General features: G+C 34.9%; 1 protein-coding gene across 1 annotated transcript in view; it reads right to left on the bottom strand.

The window, feature by feature from the left end:
- ABHD3 (abhydrolase domain containing 3, phospholipase) overlaps positions 1 to 24,620 on the bottom strand; it is a 37,798-nt gene that overhangs the window by 1,515 nt on the left and 11,663 nt on the right. Inside the window, exons 4-8 of the mRNA XM_074276427.1 lie at positions 19,162 to 19,207; positions 11,896 to 12,008; positions 6,013 to 6,186; positions 4,776 to 4,824; positions 4,528 to 4,693 (exon numbers count right to left, since the gene is read on the bottom strand). Coding sequence (XP_074132528.1) covers positions 4,528 to 4,693; positions 4,776 to 4,824; positions 6,013 to 6,186; positions 11,896 to 12,008; positions 19,162 to 19,207 — 548 coding nt within the window. The remainder of the gene's footprint in view (positions 1 to 4,527; positions 4,694 to 4,775; positions 4,825 to 6,012; positions 6,187 to 11,895; positions 12,009 to 19,161; positions 19,208 to 24,620) is intronic.

The raw sequence follows: 24,620 nt of genomic DNA on the forward strand, positions 1-24,620 counted from the left end.
AAAAGTACTCAAGAAATGCCTCTTATTTCTCCAGCTTATCAGATAGGAGAATGAAGTGTTCTTCAAACAAATTTTTTAAAAAGGATTTCAATGTGAAAACAAAAAAGAACAAGGTGGTGGTAAAGGGGAATCCTGACCTGGATAAAGTGGAAGAATGGGACATAGATGAAAAAAAGGAAGAGTATGGCAATCTCCCAATTTTTTAAAAAAGGAATGGGTGTTCAATCAGCTTTATTGTTTCCTGGCAAAATTTTACAACTTCTTTTCTTTTCTGACTATCACTAGACCTGGAGATCAGGATAGAGTTTACCTAGATCCCAGCAAAACATTTATCAAAGTCTTGTTCTATTTTTCTTCATAAAAGATTAGAGATATGATTTGGAACTAGTTTAATGGACAGACCCAAAGAGTGCTCATCATTGGTTTGATGTCAGCTTAAGGAATGTCTAAGGAGTTAATTTGGTCCTGTGTTGTTTAACATTTTTTTTTTTTTTTTTTTTTTTTTTTTTTTTGCTGAGGCAATTGGGTTGTTAAGTAACTTACTCAGGGTCGCATAGCTAGAAAATGTTAAGTGTCTGAGGCCAGATTTGAACTCAGTTCCTCCTAACTTCAGGGCTGGTGCTGTACTCACTGTGCCATCTAGTTGCCCCTGTTTAACATTTTTATACATCATTTGGACTAAGGTATATATGAGTTAACTATTGAATTTACAGGTGATCTAAAGCTAGAAGAAAAAGTTAACAAGATGGATTAAAAAAATATCTTACAGGATGGAATGTTGAACCAATCTAATAGAATAAAATTTGTTAGAAATAGAGAAACAAAGGCAAGATGGTAGAGTAGCTGAAATAAGTAGAGCAAGCTTTCTTCCTGAATAAAACAAAACAAAAAACTCCCACAAACAGATTTAGAAAATGTACCAGACCAAATCTTGATTGGGATCTCAAGAAAAAAAATCACAAGTGAGTCACTTTTGCAGCCGAGGTCAGCAGAGAGAGAGACACAGAGATCTATTTACAAGGTAGGAGTGATAGGGAGCATCCAGTCCCCAGATCTATACCAGGGTGACTCATGTGAGATGCAGGAACAGGTACCAACTGGCAGCTTTGTCAAATAAGGAAAGGACCTTTGTGTAGGGGTAGAATAGAGTAACCCTATTCCCATGGGCCCTAACCTATGGAACAAAGACCGAGTGAGCCCAAAAGCAAGCATTAATTGTATGGCTTGAACCTCAGGAACATAGAAGGATCTTATTTCTAGTTTCTAGTCCAATTTGAAGCCTGTAAAATAATGAGAATAGGAATTCCAAACTAACCAGCAGAAGCATCTAGTTGACTGACTGGAGCTGATTTGGCATTTCTTTTCTTTTTAGGGTATAATGTATAATCATCTTAAACATTTCCATATTAGTCATATTGTGAAAGAAAAATCAGAACAAAAGGGAAAAATGACAAAGAAAAACAAACAAACAAAAAGATGAAAATGGTATGCTTCAATCTATATTCAGTCCATGCTTCTATCTCTGGATGCATATGGCATTTTCAATCCCAAATCTATTAGAATTGTCTTGGATCACTGTATTACTGAGAAGAGCTAAGTCTGTCATAGTTCATCATCACAATTTTTTTTTGTTACTGTACACAAGGTTCCCTTGATTCTGCTCATTTTATTCAGCATGTAAATTTCTCAATGTCTTTCCAGGCTTTTCTGAAACCAGCCTATTCATCATTTCTTATAGAACAATAATATTTCATTACATTCAAAAACCAAAACTTATTCAGCCAAATTCTAATCAACTTTAATACCTTGCTACCACAAAACCAGTTGCCACATTTTTGCACATATGGATCTTTTCCTCTTTTTGGAATACAGATCCAGTAGTGACACTGCTATGATCTGGCATTTCTAATGAAAAATCCAGAGCTATTTAGAAGCTCTGAAGTGTTAACATAGAAATTAAAAAAGAAATTCTAAAAAATAGAAATTTTAATTAGAATTAAAAATAAAAAAGCAATTATTTATAAGAGACTAAAGAAAGATAATCTGCTTTATATTCCAATAAGGGTAGATGATAACTGTGTCCCTTATACACACTATCATTGTCAAGAGTCACAGAGGTAAATGAATTAGAAGACCATGATGATTTTAAAAAAACATAATAGAAAGGGAGGGGAAGAGGAATATACTGGGAGTTTGGAAGGGAAAGGAAAGTTAGGGGAAATTCTCACATAAATGGGATGCACAAACCTAAGTCTATACAAACAAGGAAGAAAGGAATGGGTGACTCTTGAATATCATTCTCATCTGACCTGGTCAAAGGAGGGAAGAATACAGAATTGAATGTGGTAATATATTTCAAAAGTGAAAAAGGAAAAGGAGTGAAGAGAGAAGGGGAAATTAAAGGGAGGGTAGATTAAGGGAAAGATTAGTTCTAGGCAATATAAATTCTAAGGGTGTTCACAAATATTTATAGCTTTTTAGGATAGCAAAAATTAAAATCCCATCAACTGAATGGCTGAATAAGTTATGGTATACTAAAGTGATAGAAAACTGCTGTGCTATAAAAAATGATGAAGAGAATGGTTTCAGAGAAACCTGGGGAAACGGGTATGACTAATACAGAATGAAACAATTGATACATTACAATATTGTAAAGATAAACTTTAAAAGATTTAGGAACTCTCAGGGACAAAATGAGCAATCACGGACTAATCATGATTGTCAACTCTTTCTTTTGGAGAGCGTTAATGTATTATGTGGACACTGTACCAAGAGCACTAAATACGGAGGTATCCCTGGCACTGGCTGGTTATATAACCACAAACTAGTCATTTACATCCCTTAGGACCTAACAGGACTTAGAAGCAAATGTAGAAATTATGTCACATTTTACAATTGAGGGCAAAACTCTAGCAGAGTGAACCCCCTGCTCTCCTCACCAAGTTAGTAAGTTAACCCAGCTCAGATTTGAACTTAGGAAGTTAAATTCTAAATAGATTTTTTTTAACCTATTCTATTATTCTTGACACTATGACAACATTATGGTTGCCTCAGGTATAAAATCTAAATAGATTTTTTTAACCTATTCTATTATTCTTGACACTATGACAACATTATGGTTGCCTCAGGTATAAAATGGCCGTAATTAAGTTTAATTTGTTCTAGGCTTCTTAGTGTAGTTGTGAGCAAAAGGCTTTCAAACCCTTCAAATTTTATATAAATGTAACCTATTATTAACTCGACTGCTGGCTTATACTAATTTAAAGTCAATTATTCTTAGCATAAATCATATAGTTAAGGATATACATACATACATACATATATATATACATGTATATATATATAAAAATTAGCCCAGCAAAGATTATATTTCTGAGGCTAAATAGTTGCTGTAAAATTTAATCACACACACATATATTTATATATAAAATCTTACTATTTTTTAAAAAATCTGACTTCATTTAAAGTTCAAACTAATTAAATGCTTCTTTCTCTCTCTCTCCTATACATATATATATATATATATATGTATATCCACAATTAGTAGTAAGACAAATTTTCCTATTGAAAAAACTAAAATTTCTTGGAATCAATAGGGTAATTCCAAATAATTATATGAAAAAAACATACCTGGACAAGGGGTAAGGGGACTTTAAGAAAGATAAGCACTATATTAACTTTTCCTTTTTAAAAAATTAACTTTTTTTTTCAGTTGGCAAAAATTGCCTTATCTTCCTGCCCCTTTCCTTCTCCCCAAATTGGGAAAGAAATACAAAACTAACATGTAGTCAAGTAAAAAAAAAAATTCACATTGGCCACGTACTATGTACACATGCATATTACATATGTGTGTGTGTCATTCATGTTCACACATAAATATCTCATTCTCCTCTCTGAATCTTTTATCTTGACTCAGTACATAAGTAGCATGCTATATCGTTACTCTAGAATTGTAGTCAGTCATTATACTGATTAGTTTCTAATCCTTTCAAAATTGTTTACCTTAATAATGTTATATATTTAAAAAAAAAAAAAACCTTTGGCAGAATTACTTCTTATGCTGTTCTCATGGAAAAAAACCAACTGGAATGTTTCCTTCTAATCTTATTTTTATAGTTTAAGTGTATGACCTTCTAACATTTAAAAGGTATTTAATGTTATCCTTCTTGGGATTCCTTCCTTAAGGTAAAAAACCTTACGAAAGTGCCAATGTACTGTACAAGTACAATACAGTCAGCTCAAAGAACAGTGGTGATTTTTTTTCAAGGAAGAAATGCAATAAAAATGCAAATAGACAAAAAAACATCAAAGACCCTATCTTTCCTTTGACCACTTAATGCTGAACACAAGAGAGGCTTAACAAAATGATGATAACTAAAAGAAAAATTTAATAACCAACACTGATATGCTTTATTGGGTCTATCTGTTCCTATTTATCACAATGTTCCTACTTATTTTTTTAAACTAAGAATATTTTGAAGATAGTTCATTTTTGTCTAGATATATTTTAAAAGAAATTAAACTCACCATGACGGGGAGAGAATACATCATCCACAGAATTTAGGCAAAGCACAGGAATTCCTACTGACTTCAATCTACGATTTGGACTGGCATCAGTGTAATAATCATCAATGGAACGGTATCCAAACATAACTGAAGTGAATCGTTTATCAAACTCTCTGATGGATTTTGCCTGAAGAAACAGAAATCAAATAAATGACACCTAATTTTTAAAATCAAAACAATAAATAAAATTGACATAAGATTTTTCATACCTTCATGACATGATCCATGTCAATTTGTTTCACAAACATATGTCGATGCCTAGAAACAAATAATGGCAAAAGAAAAAATAAAGACCATTCCCACCTTCTTTCTCAACTAGAACACTATATAAACTGGCTGAGCAAGAAAATGTTAACATTTTAAACCTACAGAATATAACAAAGAATTACCAAAGATGAAAACAGAATTCAACTTTTTGCATACATCTCACTTAATGATATAATTATGAGCTAAGAACATTTATATTATGAATCTGAAAAACTGAAATAATTTAAAGAGCTAAGAATATATAATGGGCTTAAGCAGACTGTAGAATGTTACCAATCTACATGTATTAATTGATAGAAAAGAAAAGAATAGAAGCCAGGAATAATACTACCCAGACTGTTAAAAGACCAGATTCACATGAATATGATGATAGCCTCACTGGAGAATAAATACATTTTAAAATAAATACATTCATCTTCCTAACCAATAAACTTTCAAATCACTTCTGGCTAGATGTGTTATATGTGAGTTATCTAACTAATCATTAGTACTAACTACAACAAAACAAAACAAAACAAAAGCTTTTATCCAGCTTTTCAAAGATTCAGTAATATAAGAAGCTTATTCTAATAACAATGCTCAAATTTTTAGGTGATTATAGTTTTCAATGAATACTTCACTTAATAATGATAATTGGCTTTATTTTGTGTTGAAGCTAAAAGTCTCTGAGTCTTGTTTTCTCTATCTGCAAAATAAAAAAATTTGGACATAATGATTTCTAAGATTCTTCTAGTTCTAACATTGTGTGATTTAAAGAACAAAATTTTTATGATCCTTTAGAAAACAGATTGTGCTCATTTGGCTTAAAATATAAATCAAAATTAAACTTAGTAGGAAACATATATGTATATATGTATGTATTTTGGAAGAAAAAAGCATAAGATGAAAAAAAAAAAAACAGGTTTTGAGTACTATTAAAAAATGACAAAAAAAATTTTTTTTTACCAGTAAATGTCTCAAAGTTTACTATGTTTGAGTGGCTTCCATATTCCAGAGTCCAAGTTGCTATTTAAGTGCTCAAGGAAGAAAATTATCAAACCTATATAAATACCTAACACCTAACTTAGTAGCAGGAAGTGACTTTAAGACACTTATCCTGAAAATTAGAACAAGACTCTTACAACATCATAACAGAATGTTTTTTTTTCCTTTTTAAAAAAGTGTGAAGAGATGACTCACTTGTTAACAGAAGACTGGAGACAGGTGGTCAAATAGTAGTTAAAAAGCAGCCAGTTAAGTGGTTTCTCCAATGACTCTGCACAAGCAAAAGTATTCCAGCCAACAGAAAACGTCGCAGCTGCCATCAAAGGAGTTTTGGTGCCAATTTTACCCAGATAATTTAAAAGAAGCATACTAAAATCAAAGAACAAATGGCACACATATTATAAATAACTCACTTAAATGAAATTAAATTTTAGCACAAAGAACAATTTTTTGACTCTACATCACTGAAGATGTTACAGCCGTTCTAGGAAAATCTAAAGGAGTTGAGAAATCTAAAAGTAAATTTTGAAATTTTCCATCTTGGAAAAGCAGAATCACCACTTAGAAAATATTATATTTCCTTACATCCATATAATCACAATCTTGATCAGAGCAAATGGCATAATACAATAATTGCATTAGGGAGGCAGTGTCACATAATGTGCTGAGTGGTGTATCTTTGTAAACTTACCTATACCTTACATGTACTGTCAGATTGATCTGTTCAATACTGAGTATACCAATATTATACTCAATAAATATATTTTTGATATTATTTATTACTTGCTATTATTATTTGTTATTTGATATTAATTATTTATCAAAGACATTGATCTGGGGAAATTAGGGTGATGATGACAAAGCTGGATGATTCATTTAAATGTATATGCTTATCCTGCAAAATTTGAAGCAAGGATTTGATTTAGAAAAATAGGTGCTGAGAAAAAGGCTACCTACATTTATAATCCAATTATGGAATTCATCTATAAATTCACTGACTAAAAGTACTACAGATGCAGTACGAGAAACACATTTTATTTCTCTGGAGCATTTCTTTTCTCTTTAAATTTTTTTTTTTAATTTTAAAGTCTATTATTGTCACTTCTCAGTGAGTTCCTCCCCTCCTTTGTGAGAAATGAGATGGATATTATAAAGCACTTAGCACAGTGTCTGGTATGTAGTAGGTGCTACGTAAATGCTTATTCCTTTTCCTTCCCCCTAATAACAAAGAAATAGTTTAAAGGAAAAAAAATCAACATACTGCCACATCTAAACACCTAAGACTTGGTTTATACTCCTGGTTAATTGCTTCTCTTTTAAGAAGAGGGAGACATGCTTCACAATTGGTTCCCACAAATTACTGAATTGATTAGAATTTTGATTTCTTTCAGTGTTGTTTCCCCTGCATACATACTTCTTCTGGAATAGATGAATAAAGAATCTGTCCTGTTAATGTAAATATTTATATGGGTATAAGATTCTTTATTACATCCAGCAATTAATAGGGGAGATGTGTGTGTGTGTGTGTGTGTGTGTGTGTGTGTGTGTGTGTGTGTGTGTGTGTGTACCGAGAGAGAGAGAGAGAGAGAGAGAGAGAGAGAGAGAGAGAGAGAGAGAGAGAGAGAGAAGGAGGGAGGGACAGAGATAGTGAGAGCAAGAGAGAGAAACAAAGAAAGAGAGAGAGAGAGAGAGAGAGAGAGAGAGAGAGAGAGAGAGAGAGAGAGAGAGCGAGAGAGCACTAAGATTGTATTTCAAGCATAAGCTCTATTGCACTGATGCTGATTTTGTGGTTTCAGAGTATAAGAGGGGAATGTAGATAGTATTTGAGTCTCATTTTCACTGTGCAAAATCAGAGAGGGAAAACAATGCATCACACTCCACGTTGTTGGGCATCCTTCCATGAAGAGTCAAAAAATAGGTACATTTCTCTTAGCCAGAGCAGAAAAGATGGAATGGCCAGTAGAACCGAGATGAAAGGTCAGGCTCCCTCCTAACCATGACCTATGCTGAATGAAATCTCTGGAGGAATTGGTTGGGTAAAGAATGGGGATTACACCTGCTACTATAGAGACCAAGATTTATTAAGAGGCACAGTCCCAGAGGAACTGGGCCTAATAGCAAGATGGAGCATTAAAATAATTCCTAATTTTCTTGGGGAGAGTGGCTGGTATGACAGAGGGAGTAGGGAATAACGGCTGCCACTAAGATTGACTTATCTAGGAAAAGGGCTTGTGACACACATGGGGATACAAGAACGAAATGCCCAGAGTAGACAATGCCTTTCTTGGGAAACACCAACACTATGCATTTACATCAATTCCTCATCACTCTCAGACATTCAATTCCCAAAACGCAACATATAGTTTAATCACATTGATGTGTTATGCCAAAAAACAAACAAACAAACTGGTATATAATCTTCAGCAAAAGGGCAGAAAATATTGAATTCTAAATCTTGTTTTACATTATATTTTACTTTTCATTACTTCGTTTCCTGAATAGCCCAGATCCTGAATCAGAAGAAATGGATAGCGAGTAGATATTTTATCTTCCCACCATTCTTTCAACACAAATGACTTAATCATAGGATAAATACAAGACATTTTCTTTTTTTTTTTTTTCCAGCTTTAATCTGAGTATTTAATTTTTAAAATTGGAACTTTTTAATTTTCAAAACATATGCATGGATAATTTTTCAATATTAACCCTTGCAAAACCTTGTGTTCCGATTTTTTCCACCCTTCTCCCCTCCCGTCCCCTAAATGTCAAATAATCCATAAAAATGGAAAACTATATGTTAAATCTAATATGGGCATACAATGATCATGCTGCATAAGAAAAATCAAATCAAAAAGGAAAAAAATGAGAAATGAAATAAAATGCAAGCAAATAATATCCAAAAAGAATGAAAATACTATGTTGTGAACTACACTAATTTTTCATAGTTCTCTCTCTGGGTGTAGATGGCTCTCTTCATCACAAGATCATTGGAACCGGTCTGAATCATCTCATTGTTGAAAAGAGCCATGTCCATCAGAATTGATCTTTTTATAGTCTTCTTTTGCCTTGTACAGTGATCTCCTGGTTCTGCTCATTTCATTTAGCATCAGTGGAAATTTTCAATGACTCTCAAAAAAGTAATGTTTTTGTTTAACATATTTTGGATAACTTGCCATCTAGGAGAGTGGTGGGGGGAAGGGAGGGAAAAATTTAGAACACAAAATTTTTCAAGGATCAATGTTGAAAAATTACTCATTGCATATGTTTTGAAAATAAAAAGCTGTAATTTAAAAAGTAATACTTTGATAATGATTCTTAATAGTAAGTATTGGGGGGCAGGTAGTTGGTGCAATAAATAGAGCACCAGCCCTGAAGTCAGGAGGAACTGAGTTCCAAGTCTGGCCTCAGACACTTAACACTCTCTAGCAGTGGATCCTGGGCAAGTCACTTAACCTCAACTGCCTCACAAAACAACAACAACAATAAAAAAAAAAAAACAAAACAAAAAAACTAAGTGTTGTTCTATTCCAGAAATTCCCCAAAATGAAATCATTACCGCTTCGGAAAAAAAATGCTTGTACATAGTATTATTCATTATTAGGGCTGTTGCAAGGTTCTTCATTGGGGTTGGTCCTAGACAATCTGTCTGGTAGTTCTAAGTTAGGTGAAGTTCAAGTTTTGTTCATAAGATACTGAAAAAAATGGATCTCAAAACTGAAGTCCAGAATGATGTGTGATTCAATACTATAGTCAAGAAAGCAACAAATTATGTATGATATTTCTTGATTATATATGCTTATAAAATATTATTTTTATTTATATATAAATTCTATATTTATTACATATTATGCAAATTTAATACATATTTGTTATATAAAAATATAATATATAAAATGTACATTGTATATATTTATTATATATTGTTTTACATATAAATTACATTTTTATTATATATAATATATATTACACACACACACACACACACACACACACACATAAAATCAAGAAAGACCAGTTTTACATAATTTGTTGCTTCCTTGATATAAATGGAGGTAACAAGTTGGTGTTTCATCAATTCTTCACAGGGTGGATTTTGATAACACTGCTTTCTGGGGAAGAACTCATTCAGAAACTCAGCTAACCTTTGCTGAAATGGTTCAGTCTATCCCCTTTATACAGGATTGTAGATTCAAAGCTGAAAGAGAACTCAAGTTCACCTAGTCTAACCCCTTTCTTTAACAGACCAAATCCCTGAGTGTGTCACAATCCCATGTGTCACCCCACACTGGCAGAGCTCTGCTCAGGGCAAGGACGCAGGTAAATGCTTGCTGACTAATCCAGTGCAAAAGCACATGATCGGTTTTCTCAGCTCCTACATGGATCCCACAGGTTCTATGGTTCACACAAGGTATTGGCAATAGCAGGCTTAGGTAACAGCCCAAGCTGGGAGCAACAACTAGTGTTTGTATTGGGCCTGGAGATGCTCAAAGAGTGGCGCTTTTGGCTGAAGCATTCAGATGAAAAAGTGTATCCCTGTTTGGTGAGCCCACATGGGAATGTGTCACAATGCTAGGCAACAAGAAAGAGCATTTTCTTCAGACCCATTACAAGACATTAATATTCAACCAGCTGCAAAGGCTAATGGTCAAGTCCTGCCTTCAGGCACTGCAGATTCATTGTGACATGAATAGGCATTTCTCTGAAGCATATGAATAGAGAATCTAGGCCTGTTTATGTAAGGATCTGTCCTACAATAATAAGTTAGACACTTATATGATTAAAGAAACAACTTTCAGCCGGCATCCTTTCCTTTAAAGTTCACATTTTGGAGTAAAAGGGAAAAAAGCCCAAGTTAAACACTGTTGATTAAGCACAATTTAGAGACTTTGTCCAACTTTTCATCTGATTCAGCCTCTTCTTTTTGTAGGTCAAGACAGACTTTCCATGTTAATGTAAGATTTCCCCCTCCCCTTTTTTCCTTTACTGAGGAAGGAAATTTTTTATTCTTTAAAATAAGCTAATGTTGAATTGAATTCTGAACATTATATTTATTATATGCTAGTTAAAGAACTTATCTACTATATAGTTGAGTGAATCTGTAATTTATAAAGATTATGCATTAGTTGATAAATACAGCACTTGGTGTTTTAAAAATCGAAACAAAGATATAGATGGAATTGTTAAATTAAGAAAAATGTGTGTTCAATTTCAGAAGTTCATGAAACTAGGTTATGACCTTTGATCCTGAACCATAATCAATACTGGGAAGCAATTTTAGTTTTCCTAAGCTCTTCTCTAAAAAATTAAAAATTGATTAAATGGTGATATCAATATTATGAAGATGTAAACACATGAAACAAGAGCACTTTTTTTAGTTTTCCTTAACTCTCCCTGGGATAATGAAAACAGAGATATTAGTAATATTTTAACAATATAAACATAAATGCTCCTAAATCCAAACATAACTTGAAACTCCATGCATGACAGCATTTAAAAATAAAAGAGTGAAAATGCCCAAAATTTGGAGGGTAGAAATGAGAGCATGAAAGCACAGCACAACACAAGAATACCAACCAATGTAATGGAAAAGTCCAATTTAGGAGGAGGGCATCTGAAGAAGTCGTGAGAGAACTAGAGAAGCTCTATTCTTTTCTCACTTCCATTGTGGACTTGTGGCATTTAGCTCCACAACAAACCTTAAACCCAAGAGTTTCCTTTTGATTTCAGAAATGTTTATCACGGGAGGAGTACTGGGTTAGATGCTGAGTCCAAAAAGGGGTAGCAGCTGAGTAACAGAAGTCAATCCCATGGGAAATGAAACAGGGATGCAAGTCGGGCCTGTGTAATCCATATGTCCATTTTAGTGCAGGGACCATTGTAAATGGATTGGTTTCACAGGTCCCAGTGCACACAGAAGGCACAATGAATGTAACTGAATGAATGAAGGGATGAATTAACCAAATGGAGTTAAGGGAAATCAAATTTTGAAAAATGTTTCTGTATATACATTACTCTGAACATGAGACATAATTCATATTATAGTTCAAATAAAGAGCTTACAAAAAAAATTAATCTTACCCTCCCATAGATACCCCTGCTGCCAGAAATGGGGCTGCGGGATATAGGCTGTGTACATGATGAATAACGGTCTCCAAATCTTCAGTATTAGCACAACAATAAGTCCTTGGTGTCTGTAAGCAGTCATAAATAAAGAAAACAAAAAGATTTGCACTATAAACTAAAATATAAATAAAAATTAGTTTCATAGAATATAATAAATATAATTTTTTACAAAATATACATATATTACAAAATAGAAATAACAATTTCTTTGTGTTTAAACATGCTGGCTGTTGATTATGGTAATTTTTCATTTGCATATGTATGGAGTATACTTTGCAAAGGTAAAAATAATTGTGGTTGTTTTTTAACAAGACTAATTATTTCCACCAGTGGCCTATATTTTTTGTTTTTGTCTGTGAGGAAAATAGTTTAAAATTCACAGTAAATTTTAGCCTATAGTAGGCACTTAATAGATGCTTGTTTACTTGACCATATAGTCCCTTTAAATTTCTTTTCAGTCATCTATGACACCAGTTTCAGTCTAGGAATAAGAAAGCAAACTATACTTTCACAGAAACTACATAAAAATAAGCATAAAACACTTCCTTATGAAAAGCATTCCAGGAATACAAAATAGGTGCCCTGTAAAGTTTATTATTAGGTAGTTTTAAAGAGAAGAATTTCTTGTAAATTTTTTAATTCCTTCTGGCACTGAGTCCTGAAAGAAAAGTGGTATTCTGGGACAATTCTTTTGTTAAAGTAATCCTCCTATACCAACTGAAAATTTCTTTTGCCCTACAGAAATATTAGAACCCTCTCTGCTTCACATCACAGTAGATTCTTATAATGTTAAAACATGTAAAGCTGATTATGTTCACACATAATACACTAAATCAAGTAATCTTTTCATATGTTGAATCTGAATTTAATAAGGACTCTGTTCATAGCAGAAAAGCTTCCTCAAGATATGCAAAAAATCAGTGCATGAATGGGGTATACATATCTTTGGCTAACAGTTTCACCATCTAATCCCAAAAGAAAACTCTTGTTGTAAGACTTTCACTTAAATCTCTAAAATTAACTTTGTAGAGTATACCTATTAGTGCCAGTAGTGTGCTTTTTTTTTTTTTTTTTTAAAGAAAACTATCACTCTTCTATTGACTAAAAGGTAGACAAGGCTTCACAAGCTACTTCCCTGCAGTTTGGTGAGGTGAAACTCCCCGGGATGGCTCCAATTAAAATTCAACCACACAATGATTCTACTGTCACATTTATAAGAACCTAAATAGGGGAGGAAAGTCCCTGAAGGGCAGATACCAACTTGACTGTCTATGTATAATACAATCCAAATGATTAAGATAAAAACCAGCTAGAACATTTTTGGCTTGAAGTCAGGGAAAAAATGCGAACAGAACAATATCTGCTTTTATGCTCATTCATAATGGCCACTGAATTTGTCAGCAGGATTTATGTTTAAAAAAAAAAGGGGGGGACAACTTATTCAGCATTTTTCCAACATGTGAGTCTATTTATTTAAAAAAAAGCTTAGCTTTAAAATTTTGAGTTATTTATGGATAACCTCTAATATCTCTTACTGCTATACAGATCTTGTACAAAAATAAAACTCTAAACTAATAGACAAAAAGACCCTTGGAGAATGATAACGCAAAGTAATAGGATATTTGATATTCAGTATGGTAGAAAAGCTAATTTAGTAAATTAGGTGGCACAGGAATCAGTTTATTCCAGCTATATGAATATTTTATTCCCTCAAAATGCTATATTCTCCCTGAGCTAGCACAAATTTAAGCTATTACCATTTAAGTTATTGAGAAATTTAAATTTCTGGATAAAGAGAAAGAAAGAAGGAATTGGATATGAGAATAATGTGGAAGTTGATAAGACCTGGCAACTGACTGGATGTGTGGGGATGAGGAGGGAAGATCTAAAGATGGCTCCAATTGTTATAAACCTAGAATCTTGGGGAATTGATGCTAATGTGAGAGAGACAATTTTCATCAGATGAGCTCCATTTTCAAAATACTGAATTGGAACCAGAGTTAGAGAAGGCAAATAGAAATGGGGAAGTGGAAATCTGGGGAGAAGTTGGGGAGAAAAAATATAGATTTTGGAATCACTTACATAAAGTGAAAAAATGAAGTTTAAGAAAATTTAATGAAATCACAGAAAAGACACTGTAAAGGGGAAAAAAAGCAGCACAAAACCCTGGGAAACATCCACATAAAGACTAAGAATAAGATAGATTTAACGTAACAAACAAGATATAAATTTAAGATCATAGATTGAGAACCAGAAAGGACCTTCCAAATTATCTAGTTCAACCCTCCCCTTAATATTACAAATAAGGAAATTAAGATCAATGGAGTAGTCTAAGTGAAGTATCAAAGGTCATAATAAATGGCAGAACTGGGTCAGCTCTTTTAGCTCTAAATTCAGTGGTTTGTTTTTTTTTTTTTTTACCTTCCACTTATTAAGTGTCTTATGTATTATTCACTGGGAATACAAAGACAAAAACTAAGCAGTCCTTAACATCCAAGAGATTACATTCTACAACATATATAATACAAGCAAATGCAATATATGAGAAAAATAAAATACTAAAAACTAACTATATATATAATACAAGCAAATACAAGATAATTTGAAAAAGATAAAGTACTAAAAATTATAGATCTAGCAAGAAAGACAGAGAACAAGGAGGAAAGCTTTAAGAGTACAACACAGGGACCACAGAGACATTACTAAGGATGGTGAGCCCCATTGACAAATACCAGAAAAGGCAAAAAAGATGTGGATGGAATGAAGAGCATTGGATTTAGTGACGGGAAGGTAAATGAAGAAGAGAGCTGTTTCACAATTATAGCAGGAATGGAAGCCACAGTGAAGTGTAAGACAAGAAATACAGATTATTCTTTCCAAAAATTTGACAGTAGAAGAGAAGAATCACAGGCTCAATTAGAGAAATAGTTTAAAGATATCACATGGTAACAAGAAAGTATTTTTAATACTTTGTAAGACAGATTGGATTTTAGGCCATTAATACCCTACTGCACCAATAGGGCAGCCAAAAAGTAATGTAATCTTTCTTAGGCTCTATTAAAAGAGTTATGGCAGTAAAGATTTGAAAGGAGCCCATTCAGAGTCCATCTGAAGTAAGGTGTTCAGGAGCCCCATTTTTAGCAAGAGCCTTGATAAATTAGAGAGCAAGCAGTGGTAAACAATCAGGATGATGAAAAGCCCTGAGCTTATTATTCCAGATGGAATTCAATTCAAGCATCTACTAAGTGACAAATAAAACATTCCACGCTCTCAAGGAGCTTACTTGGGAAAGACATCATATGCACACCGGCCACAGGGTCTGTGGCAGGGCCACTTTTCCTCCACCGGCTTGCTCAGCCTGCATTCACGCCTGACAGGCCTGGGATTTCCAGAAGGGCACCCCAATGCTCCTTGACGAGTCTGACAATATTTTATGGGTAACCCTGCACGGGGGGAGGCAGGAAAAGGGAACCACACTCCTACTCCACAAAGGACACTGTATGTCTTCATTGATTTATTGATCCTATTTATACAAAGTTGGTCACATTTATAACACTGACTTTTGTGAAATTGTGAAACATTTACTAAATTAGAAGGCAAAACCAGTGATAATCAAAATAAAGCAGTCTGCTCATAAACCTGGATCGCACTCTATCTCCAGTGTACACAGAGTCCCCAGAGAAGGCTAGCAGAGAACATGATTAGGGAAGCTCGTGTGCCAAGGGCATGTTGTAATTCTGCATGGTAGGCCTTGATATGCTTGATCTCTGGAGCACAGCCTGTGCCATCCGTCACCTTGTGGGCAAAGCTTCTCTGCTTATCTGCTCGCCTCCTCCTGCTCACAGCTCCTCTACAAGGCTGTGCCCGAAGCAGTGGCAAACAGCACACGGCCCGTCCCAAGGTGTGGAGAAAAAGCCTTCTCAGCAAACGAGAGCAGAACTGGTCAGAACAGCTGCAAAATCTGCCCCTCCTCCCTATCTTCATTTGGAGGAAAAGACAAGACAAGAACCCCGGAGGATTTTCTCCTCTCAGGCCCAGATAGAGCTACCTATAGCAGTGGGGCTGGCTCTTTCAATCATTTCCCAGCACCTTCTCTGGCTTCAGTTAGTTCTCTTAGCTTGGTCAGTCTTTCTTCCATCAACTAGTAGCAACACCTCCCTTACACTGAGTAGAGTTCTCAGGAAGACAGTTGTAGGGCCTGCCTGCTAGCTCAGCTCAGCTTCTGCATTCTATTTCTTTCATCTCCACCTTCTGCACTCTCCTGTCTCCTTTGCTAGCTTCTGAGAGCAGGACGTCTTCCTGAGCAATGAGCTAGTTCTAACCTGGGATACGAGACTCAAGAAGTCCACTTTTCTCTCAGATGTGACTCCACCAGTATAATAATAATAATACTTATATTATACATATTAATATTTAATAATTATATATGTTGATATTTAATACTTAATATAATATATATTATTATAACCATAGAATCATTCTATATTTCCCCCAAAGTAATTTATTTTATAGTTTCTCAATTACAACCTTCTAACTGCTGAAAATAGTCACATAGCTGATGGACCACAATGCATTTAGCCATCTTTAAATCAGCTGGAGCTCTGCCTTCCAAAATGTAGTATTTGAGTCTCAGAACAGACTCAGAACAGTTTCAGATCCTCAGAACAGATCTTCTCTCCCCAACCACTTTTATGAAAGTGTTTTTTTTTTTAAATCAAACTGACTTTGTCAGTTACTTATGCAAACACTTTTTTCTAACCCTTTCAGCAACCACAATATCTATGAAAGAGGCAGTATCTTTCACATAGATAAGTAAAATTCTCTATGAAAAAAACAAAAAAACCATTTTAGTGTGAGCCTAAAATTACTGACTGAAAATGGTGTAGAACCTAGCATCAAGTAGAAAAGTATAATCGTATTTCTATTTTTCTTTAGCATAAGTAAAAGATACATGAGCAGGTTTTGATTTTGTTCCACAAGGCTATTTTGCTCAAATTATTTTTAGGAGGCATGGATTTAAATCTATTTAATGTAATAGATTGTTATATGATTATATATATGTAATCTATTTATCTATATATACCCATCTATATATGTAATAAGTATATGATATTCATAGAAAGAGGAACAGGTTATAGAACTAGCTAGATATTTGAAATTTGAATAAACTTATAACAGATTTTTGTAACAAGCAATCTAAAGCAGGTACATGATACAGTAGCTAGAACACTAGATCTGGGGTCAGAAAGACCTGAGTGCTAATTCAGCCTCACATACTTATTAGGTGTGTGATCCTGGGCAGGGCACTTAATCTTCTGCTTTAGTTTCCTCATCTGTAAAATGAAAATAATCACAGCTCCTACATCCCAGGATTGTTGTGAAAATAAAATGAGATAATGAATATATAGGGATACATATTATATATGTGTGTATATGTACATATATATATATATTATCTTCATTTTTTATGGAGGCAATGTACTGGATATGATGCAGTATCAGAAGAATTAAAGATGAAAATCATCTAATTGGTAAGAAAGAGAAACATAACTGATGAGTAAGTTGCAGCATATTACCTACAAAGAAAGGAAAAGCTAGGGATAACTAATACTGGCTCCTGTTGCTCCACTAGAATCGATGCTCTATCAAAAGATCCAGGGCTGGATCCCTTTGTGGAATCCTTTTGTGTCATGGAGCCCCTTGGCAGTCTGGATTTCTTCTCAGAATAATGTTTTTAAATGTATAAGATAACAATAATATGGGATTATGATAGAAACCAATTATAATGAAACAGTTATCAAAAGATTAAAAAAATGAAATTCCAAGTCTCCAGGTTAAGAACCCTTGATCCAGATTATGGAATCCAGAATTCTGGTTAAAAGATTTATAGGACAATAAACTCATTAAAAGTAGAAGTTATTTTCTTCTTTATATGTTTATCCCCATTACCTACTATAGGGGTTGGCTTGGAATACTATAAACACTCAATAAATTCTTATTGAACCACTATAGAATCAAACATAATGACCAGGACTGGATGGGTCAAGATCTCTCTCTTCTACTGAAAGAAATATCTAGATTCTTAAATCACAGGGACATCTGAATATCAGAGTGTAAGAAAGGATTTCCTGACAATCAAAGTGGTCCAAAAATGGACTAGGCTACCTCATGAGGTAATGGACATCTTCCCATCATTGATGATATTTAATCAGAGACTAGGCAATCATTCATCAAGGATGTTGGAGAAGACTTTCATATTCTGGACACACATCCAATTACTAGTGGTGTCTCATGGAAATAGATCCCTATAAGCCACATATTGACTCAGAAAACCACAAATTAACATTATCTACGTTACATCATATGATATTTCCCAATACTATTTTGATCTGATTCCAGTCAGATTTTTGCAGATTGCTTGCAATGTGTGGATTTGACACCTTTGATCTACGCCTGTGATAAAGTTTTCCCATTCCAGAAAACATTCTATTCTTCAGAGTTAGTAGTATGATGTGCAGGAAAAACAACAGGTATTAAAAACAGAACCAAAAAATGACTTTGGACATGTCTCTTAACTTCTCAATACTTCAGGCAACTCTTCAACCTTTCAGAGAAGGTGCCATGTCATTGAGGAGGTTCCTCATGGGGAATGGTCAAATCAGACAGTCCAATCCAAAAAAAGGGTCAGTGTAGCAGGAAATCTAGGTTTCAGTCCAGATCTGCCACAAGCAGCTGCATGATTTGAGTATAAAACTATCATTCTGGGCCATAAGGGAAAGATAAAGCAGGAAAAGGTAAAACATCATCTAGTTTGACTCTTTTATTCTACAGATGAGAAAAGTGAGGTCCAGGGAAATTACCTGTTTTGCCCAAAATGAGTTTGGCAAACCTGGGACTAAATTACAGGTCTCTTAACTCTTCAAATATTCTTTTCACTTGGAAGAAGAAAGGTATTTTCACATTTAGATATGGGTATTCAAATATTTTCTAAATAATAAGTTCTATAGAAACGTGGGTTTAGATAGGTACATTTAACACTCAATCTTGATACAAAGTCATTTTCTATTCAAAGGCTAGAAGAGGAACTATTGAACCATACTTTTGAAAAAAATAGCTACGCATCTCAAAATAGAACATGCTTTTAAGAAAATTCTAAGCTTTAAAAACTGAAATGCTACTTAGAAAAAAAAATTTGACTTTTTTATTTAAAGTCATTCTTACCAGAAGATTCTCACCCGACACTCCTCTGTTGTTAAAAACCACACATCTAAAAAATCAAGAAAGTAATTTTCATTATTTCAAACTTTTTTGGATCACAAAGTGCATCTTAATTAACCTTATTTTAAAAGCCATTAAAAGTATAATGAAATAAATGGAAAATGATTTCTTCTTTCCCTTATGTAATAGTATGTAATTTATGTAACTTCAAAAGTTTCATCTAATTGAATGTCAGATCACAAAATAATAAATATCACAAAATAAATACATGATATATATACCTAAAATGTGTTTAGTATTCCTACTATAAGAATAGATTTTTACTAATTTCTTCCCATATTTTTATGTAGAGCATAATACATATTTTTGTGTGAATACTTAAAAAATCCATTGTAAATGAGAGATTGAATTTTCAGCTTCAAGTAACAAAAAAGTACTTATTGTGAGAACAATAAAATGCTTGTCTGTTCAGCAAAATATCTCCTGCTTATGTGTATGCACACAGTGGTTTTCTCTCAAGGTTCCCCATGAAAAGGAAAACAGAACAAAACAAAACAAAACAAAACAAAACAAAGGAACACCCCCTCCTTTTTCTGCTTTTTGTCAGAGATGGGTTTTCCATGTGTTATCAGCTTGTATTACCATGTATTTCTCTGGCCATCTCATTATTTTTCAGCTTCATATCAGCATAGATAAAATGAGACCTGACACTTGATTGCTTTCTGACTTATAACTTAGGTTAGAATTTTATTTGTAAGGAATCTTTTAGTTACACATATTCTTGCTTAAAACCAAAATCATTCCATCAAGGAACATATCTTTTAAATTAGATGATCAAACCATCATTTAAAAAATTTTAATTATTAAAAATTAAAAACATTAAAAATTTTATCAAAAATTCATTTTACAAACAAAATATAAGCAGATTTGTGGAGGTGATGAGTGAGAGGGAGGCTTAATACTGATTCACCTGGACAATCTGCCCTAACCTACAAACTAGTCTAAATATTTTGTTGCTTTTGTCTCTGCCTACTAACAAATACTTCTCTCCTCAGCTTCAGGCAATTTATAGCTGACAGCACTTTGCTACAAGGAAGGTAGAAAGGTACAGATAGTGGAAAGAATGATGGATATGGAGTCAAAGAGCCTGAGTTCAAATTTTGTACTATCTCTCAGTACCAGTGTGGCTTTGGACAAGTCCCTTAATCTCTCTTCATCTGTTTCCTCATCTGTGAAACAAGAGTATTGAACAAAATGGCCTCTAAGGTCCATTTACACTAAATCTACAATCCTATGAATACTACTCTGAATCATTCCCCTCTCTTGCTTATTTCTTCAAACTTTTCAGCACTAATGTAGGATTGAATAGAATAATGGCTGTGAGAGTTCTTAATCCCATCTCAAATATTAGCTATATTTCCCAACCTTGGATAAATCAATTAATTTCAGCCTATTTTAACTGTTGCATTCATGTTGCTGTGAGGATCAAATGAAATGATTTATGTAAATCGCTTTATGCTTTTAAGTGCCATATCAATTTCAGTAATTATTTTGTACTGTTATACCATATATATATTTAAAAAAAAATCTAAGGAACCAATACTATGCATATAACAAAGGAACCCTGCACTTTTATCTTGCTGTCTTTGATCAGAATTCATTATCTAATTTTCAGCAGAGATCTTGAGTTGATTTAGCTGACTTCAAAGTCTAAACCAGCCAATCTAAACTGGTAGCTGACATCATTTCTCCATGATTCTCTCCAATATTTAAAGTAGCAATGAGTAAGAAATTTAACTATCCTGCCTTCAACTGTTTTGTCAATTAAAATGGTGTGGCCCTATGTAACATGCCCTCTTGGCAGTTACAATCACCAGTCTGTCCTAGGCCCACCAGAGTACCTTTGACCACTGACCATTGGAGCGTCAACTCTACCCAGCTCGCCTCCTCTGAGGCCTTCAAAGGTCTCTGGCCACGATCTCTTGAATATATAGTTTAATAACCAGTAACATACTCAATAATAGCCATGTATAATCTTAAAAGCCTTTATTATACCTACCCATATAATGCCCTGATTTGATGCCCTGACTTGTCAGTTCCCATATGAACACCTGGTCAGAAGACCCACATGTTCACTACCAAACTCCTTACCTCTCGGCTATCCATCAGCCTGGCTCGGCTACCCCAGGTTAGGGAGCCAGGTTAAAGAGAGAGACTTGCTGTCTGCAGTGGGCTTGTAAAGGGCCTGTGAGGTCACACACACAGCCAATCAGTGAGAGAGTCGTCACCCATTACGAAGCTATCTCAATATGGACAGGATCCCACCCACAGGGCAGTCCTATATCCACAGAGAATACTTCTGGGCCACTCAATCTCCTGTGGCACTGTGGCGCCGCCCATTTAAAGGACCCTTACAATTCCCTTCTCTTGTTTTGTAAGAACCGTACATCTCATCAAGCTAAACTTTTAGCACCAGCTATAGTTCACTTGATCCATGAGATGACAGAGTGTTATGCCCAAGGAAGTACAAAGCAGCATATCAGTAAACAGAAGTATGACAATGAGAACCAGGCTCAACAGTGGCCAAGTGTTCAACCCATTCATTAAAGTCATACTCGAGATAATAAGCCAAAGAGGTTGGATGCTAATGAGGTAAGATGTCAACACTGAGGTGGGAAGTCTACAAGGTAAAAACATCACAATTCTAGTTAACAATTAAATATCAGTGAGATAGGATGTCACAATTCTAGTTACATTTATCACAATCCTAGAGCAATTCTGGCTTATCACAATTCTCTATTGCACTTTGCACAATCCTAGAGCAATTCTAGTTTCACAGGTGCACATAAGCAAAGTCATGTCCAGTAACATTGTCTCAATAACAATGGCAGGTGGGTGCGTTGGTTTTTCACCCACTAATTTAAAAGCATAGTCCTTCAATAGAAAGCATAGGGCAAAGCCTCTCCCCAGGCCACCATATGGCAAGTAGCCATGGGAGGAGCAAGCAGGCCCACTGTCCATTTACAGTATGTTGCATATCACCCAAAACAGTCCATTTCAGCTGTAACACTGGAACTGTCTGCTGTCTCTGGTGTCACGGTCAGGAGGGACATTGCTGCCATCAGCATCTGGAGGGCTGCAGACATCTGGCTGGTCCCTCTGGGCTGTTGTCTGGTTCTTCTCTTGGATTCCCAGGTTATAAATGTCTCTTGTAGGGATGAACTCTGCTGCTAGATCTGCACCTAGAATGAAAGGAATATACCCAGGGCCCAACTTGGGCCTTTCCAAATGCCATCCAGGCCTTTCCACATCAGAGTGGAAACAAAGTTGTTGTCAAAAAGATGAACAAAAGTCAGACAAAAGTTAGTCAGTCTGTCACTTAGCTGCACTTTCTGTGTATGCACGAAGTGCATTGCTAAGGTAAAATGTAAAGAATTTAAAAATGTAAAACCAAAATAACTTAAAAATATAAAATCAAAATAGTAATGTAAAATCAAAACACTTTAAAGATGTAAAATCAAAAGTGTTTAAAAATGTAAAATCAAAATTTAAAAATTGCAATCACATATATGTACTGCCACATCTTGTGCATATCCCAAAATTCCCTTCTCTTGTTTAGAAGAGAAGATCTTGGGGATATAGTCTGTGCAGTAATGATTTTACTAATAGGATTATAAGAAGCCAATGGAATGGGCCCAGGAAGGTGGGGCTGAGGAAGAGGAATTGGAAAATTCCCCAAAGGCTGATTTAAAATCCAACCTGCTGCTTTGCACATAAAAAGAACTAAACTTCTTCTCACTGGAAGAGTAATCAATAAATTCCTTAAAACAATAATGCACGAGGTAAACCAACAAAATGCTAAGAAGAATTTCTCCAACTGAAGTCCATGTGGTTCTTTTATTTCCCTCCTTAGCTTCAGCCACTGGTTTGTGTAGTAACCTAGCTTTTTCTTCTTTCTCTATCTCAACCTGTAGTTTAACCTGCAATTCCAGCAACTCTTTTTTAATTGTTTGCCATTCTATTTTCAACTCTACTTCTAGTTGTTGCATTTTATACTCTATACTGTCATACAAACACATTAGCTCTAGGTTTCTCCTTCTCAGAGCTATATTTAATGGGTGTGGGGGTAGCCTTCTCAGAGCTTGATTACAAGCTTCCTGCTGTTCTTCAGTGGTTACCTTTGTTAAAAGATCTTCCATATGGCTCTTTAACCTCTTTATATAAGCATTATGTTCAGCTGTATCCTTGAGCCTGATCCCAGAGTTACCTGGGTCCATATTGTCTGCCTTCCCTCCTAAGTGGCGTTTCTACCAGATCTTTCAGAATCTTAATTCTGAATATTAAATATTTTCAAAACCTGATAATTTCTGATGCCCCATGTTCAGGCGCCATTTGTAACATGCTCTCCTGGTAGTTACAATTACCAGTCTGTCCTAGGCTCAACAGAGTACCTTTGCCCACTGACCTTTGTCGTCTCAACTCTATCAGGCTCGCCTCCTCTGAGGCCTTCAAAGGTCTCTGGCCACGATCTCTTGAATATATAGTTTAATAACCAGTAACACACTCAATAACAGCCACATGTAATCTTAAAAGCCTTTATTATACTTACTCACATAATGCCCTGACTTTCCCATAACTCCCTAGTGAACACCTGGTCAGAAGACCCACGTGTTCACTACCAAACTCCTTACCTCTCTGGGCTATCCATCTGCTTGGCTCAGCTACCCCAAGTTAGGGAGCCAGGTTAAAGAGAGCGACTGCTGTCTGCAGTAGGCTTCTAAAGGGCCTGTGAGGTCACACACACCCCCAACCAGCGAGAGAGTTGTCACCCATTACGAAGCTATCTCAATATGGCCAAGATCCCACCCACAGGGAAGTCCTATATCCACAGAGATTACTTCTGGGCCACTCAATCTCCTGTGGCACTGTGGCGCCGCTCATTTAAAGGACCCTTACAATTCCCTTCTCTTGTTTTTCAGGAACCGCATCCTTACAGCCCTAGAAGGCCTGAAAATTCCATGCCTGGAAATCAGCTACTTTCTTCAAGGGCCACTTTGACTTCTATTATGTAACTGCAACTCTCCACAGTCCAACAAACATCCTCTTCCTGTGATTTATCAGTAGGTTTCCTAATGAGATGCACACTATCGCAAAACAAAAATATGGGAAGTTGTACATGACAATATAACTGCCCTTCTACTCTTTGGTTCATCAGGATTTCTATAGTCATCCCTGATATAGTGTGACCTGACAGAGAGAAGTACTGGGGATAACCAAGTCTTTTCTATTATAAGCCCAATCTGTTCTGAATTCCTACCACAGTTATCACCTGCCCTACAAATTTAGGCCCTTTAAAAAACTGTCCAAAACTAAATTTTCTAGTAAAGATCTTAAATATCTAGGAATATGGAAAAGTTTATGCTTTCTACGGACTATTTTTTGGATCCCAGTATGAAAGAAAA

This window comes from Sminthopsis crassicaudata, chromosome 1 (genome assembly GCF_048593235.1).
Source record: "Sminthopsis crassicaudata isolate SCR6 chromosome 1, ASM4859323v1, whole genome shotgun sequence".
Lineage (NCBI taxonomy): Eukaryota > Metazoa > Chordata > Mammalia > Dasyuromorphia > Dasyuridae > Sminthopsis > Sminthopsis crassicaudata.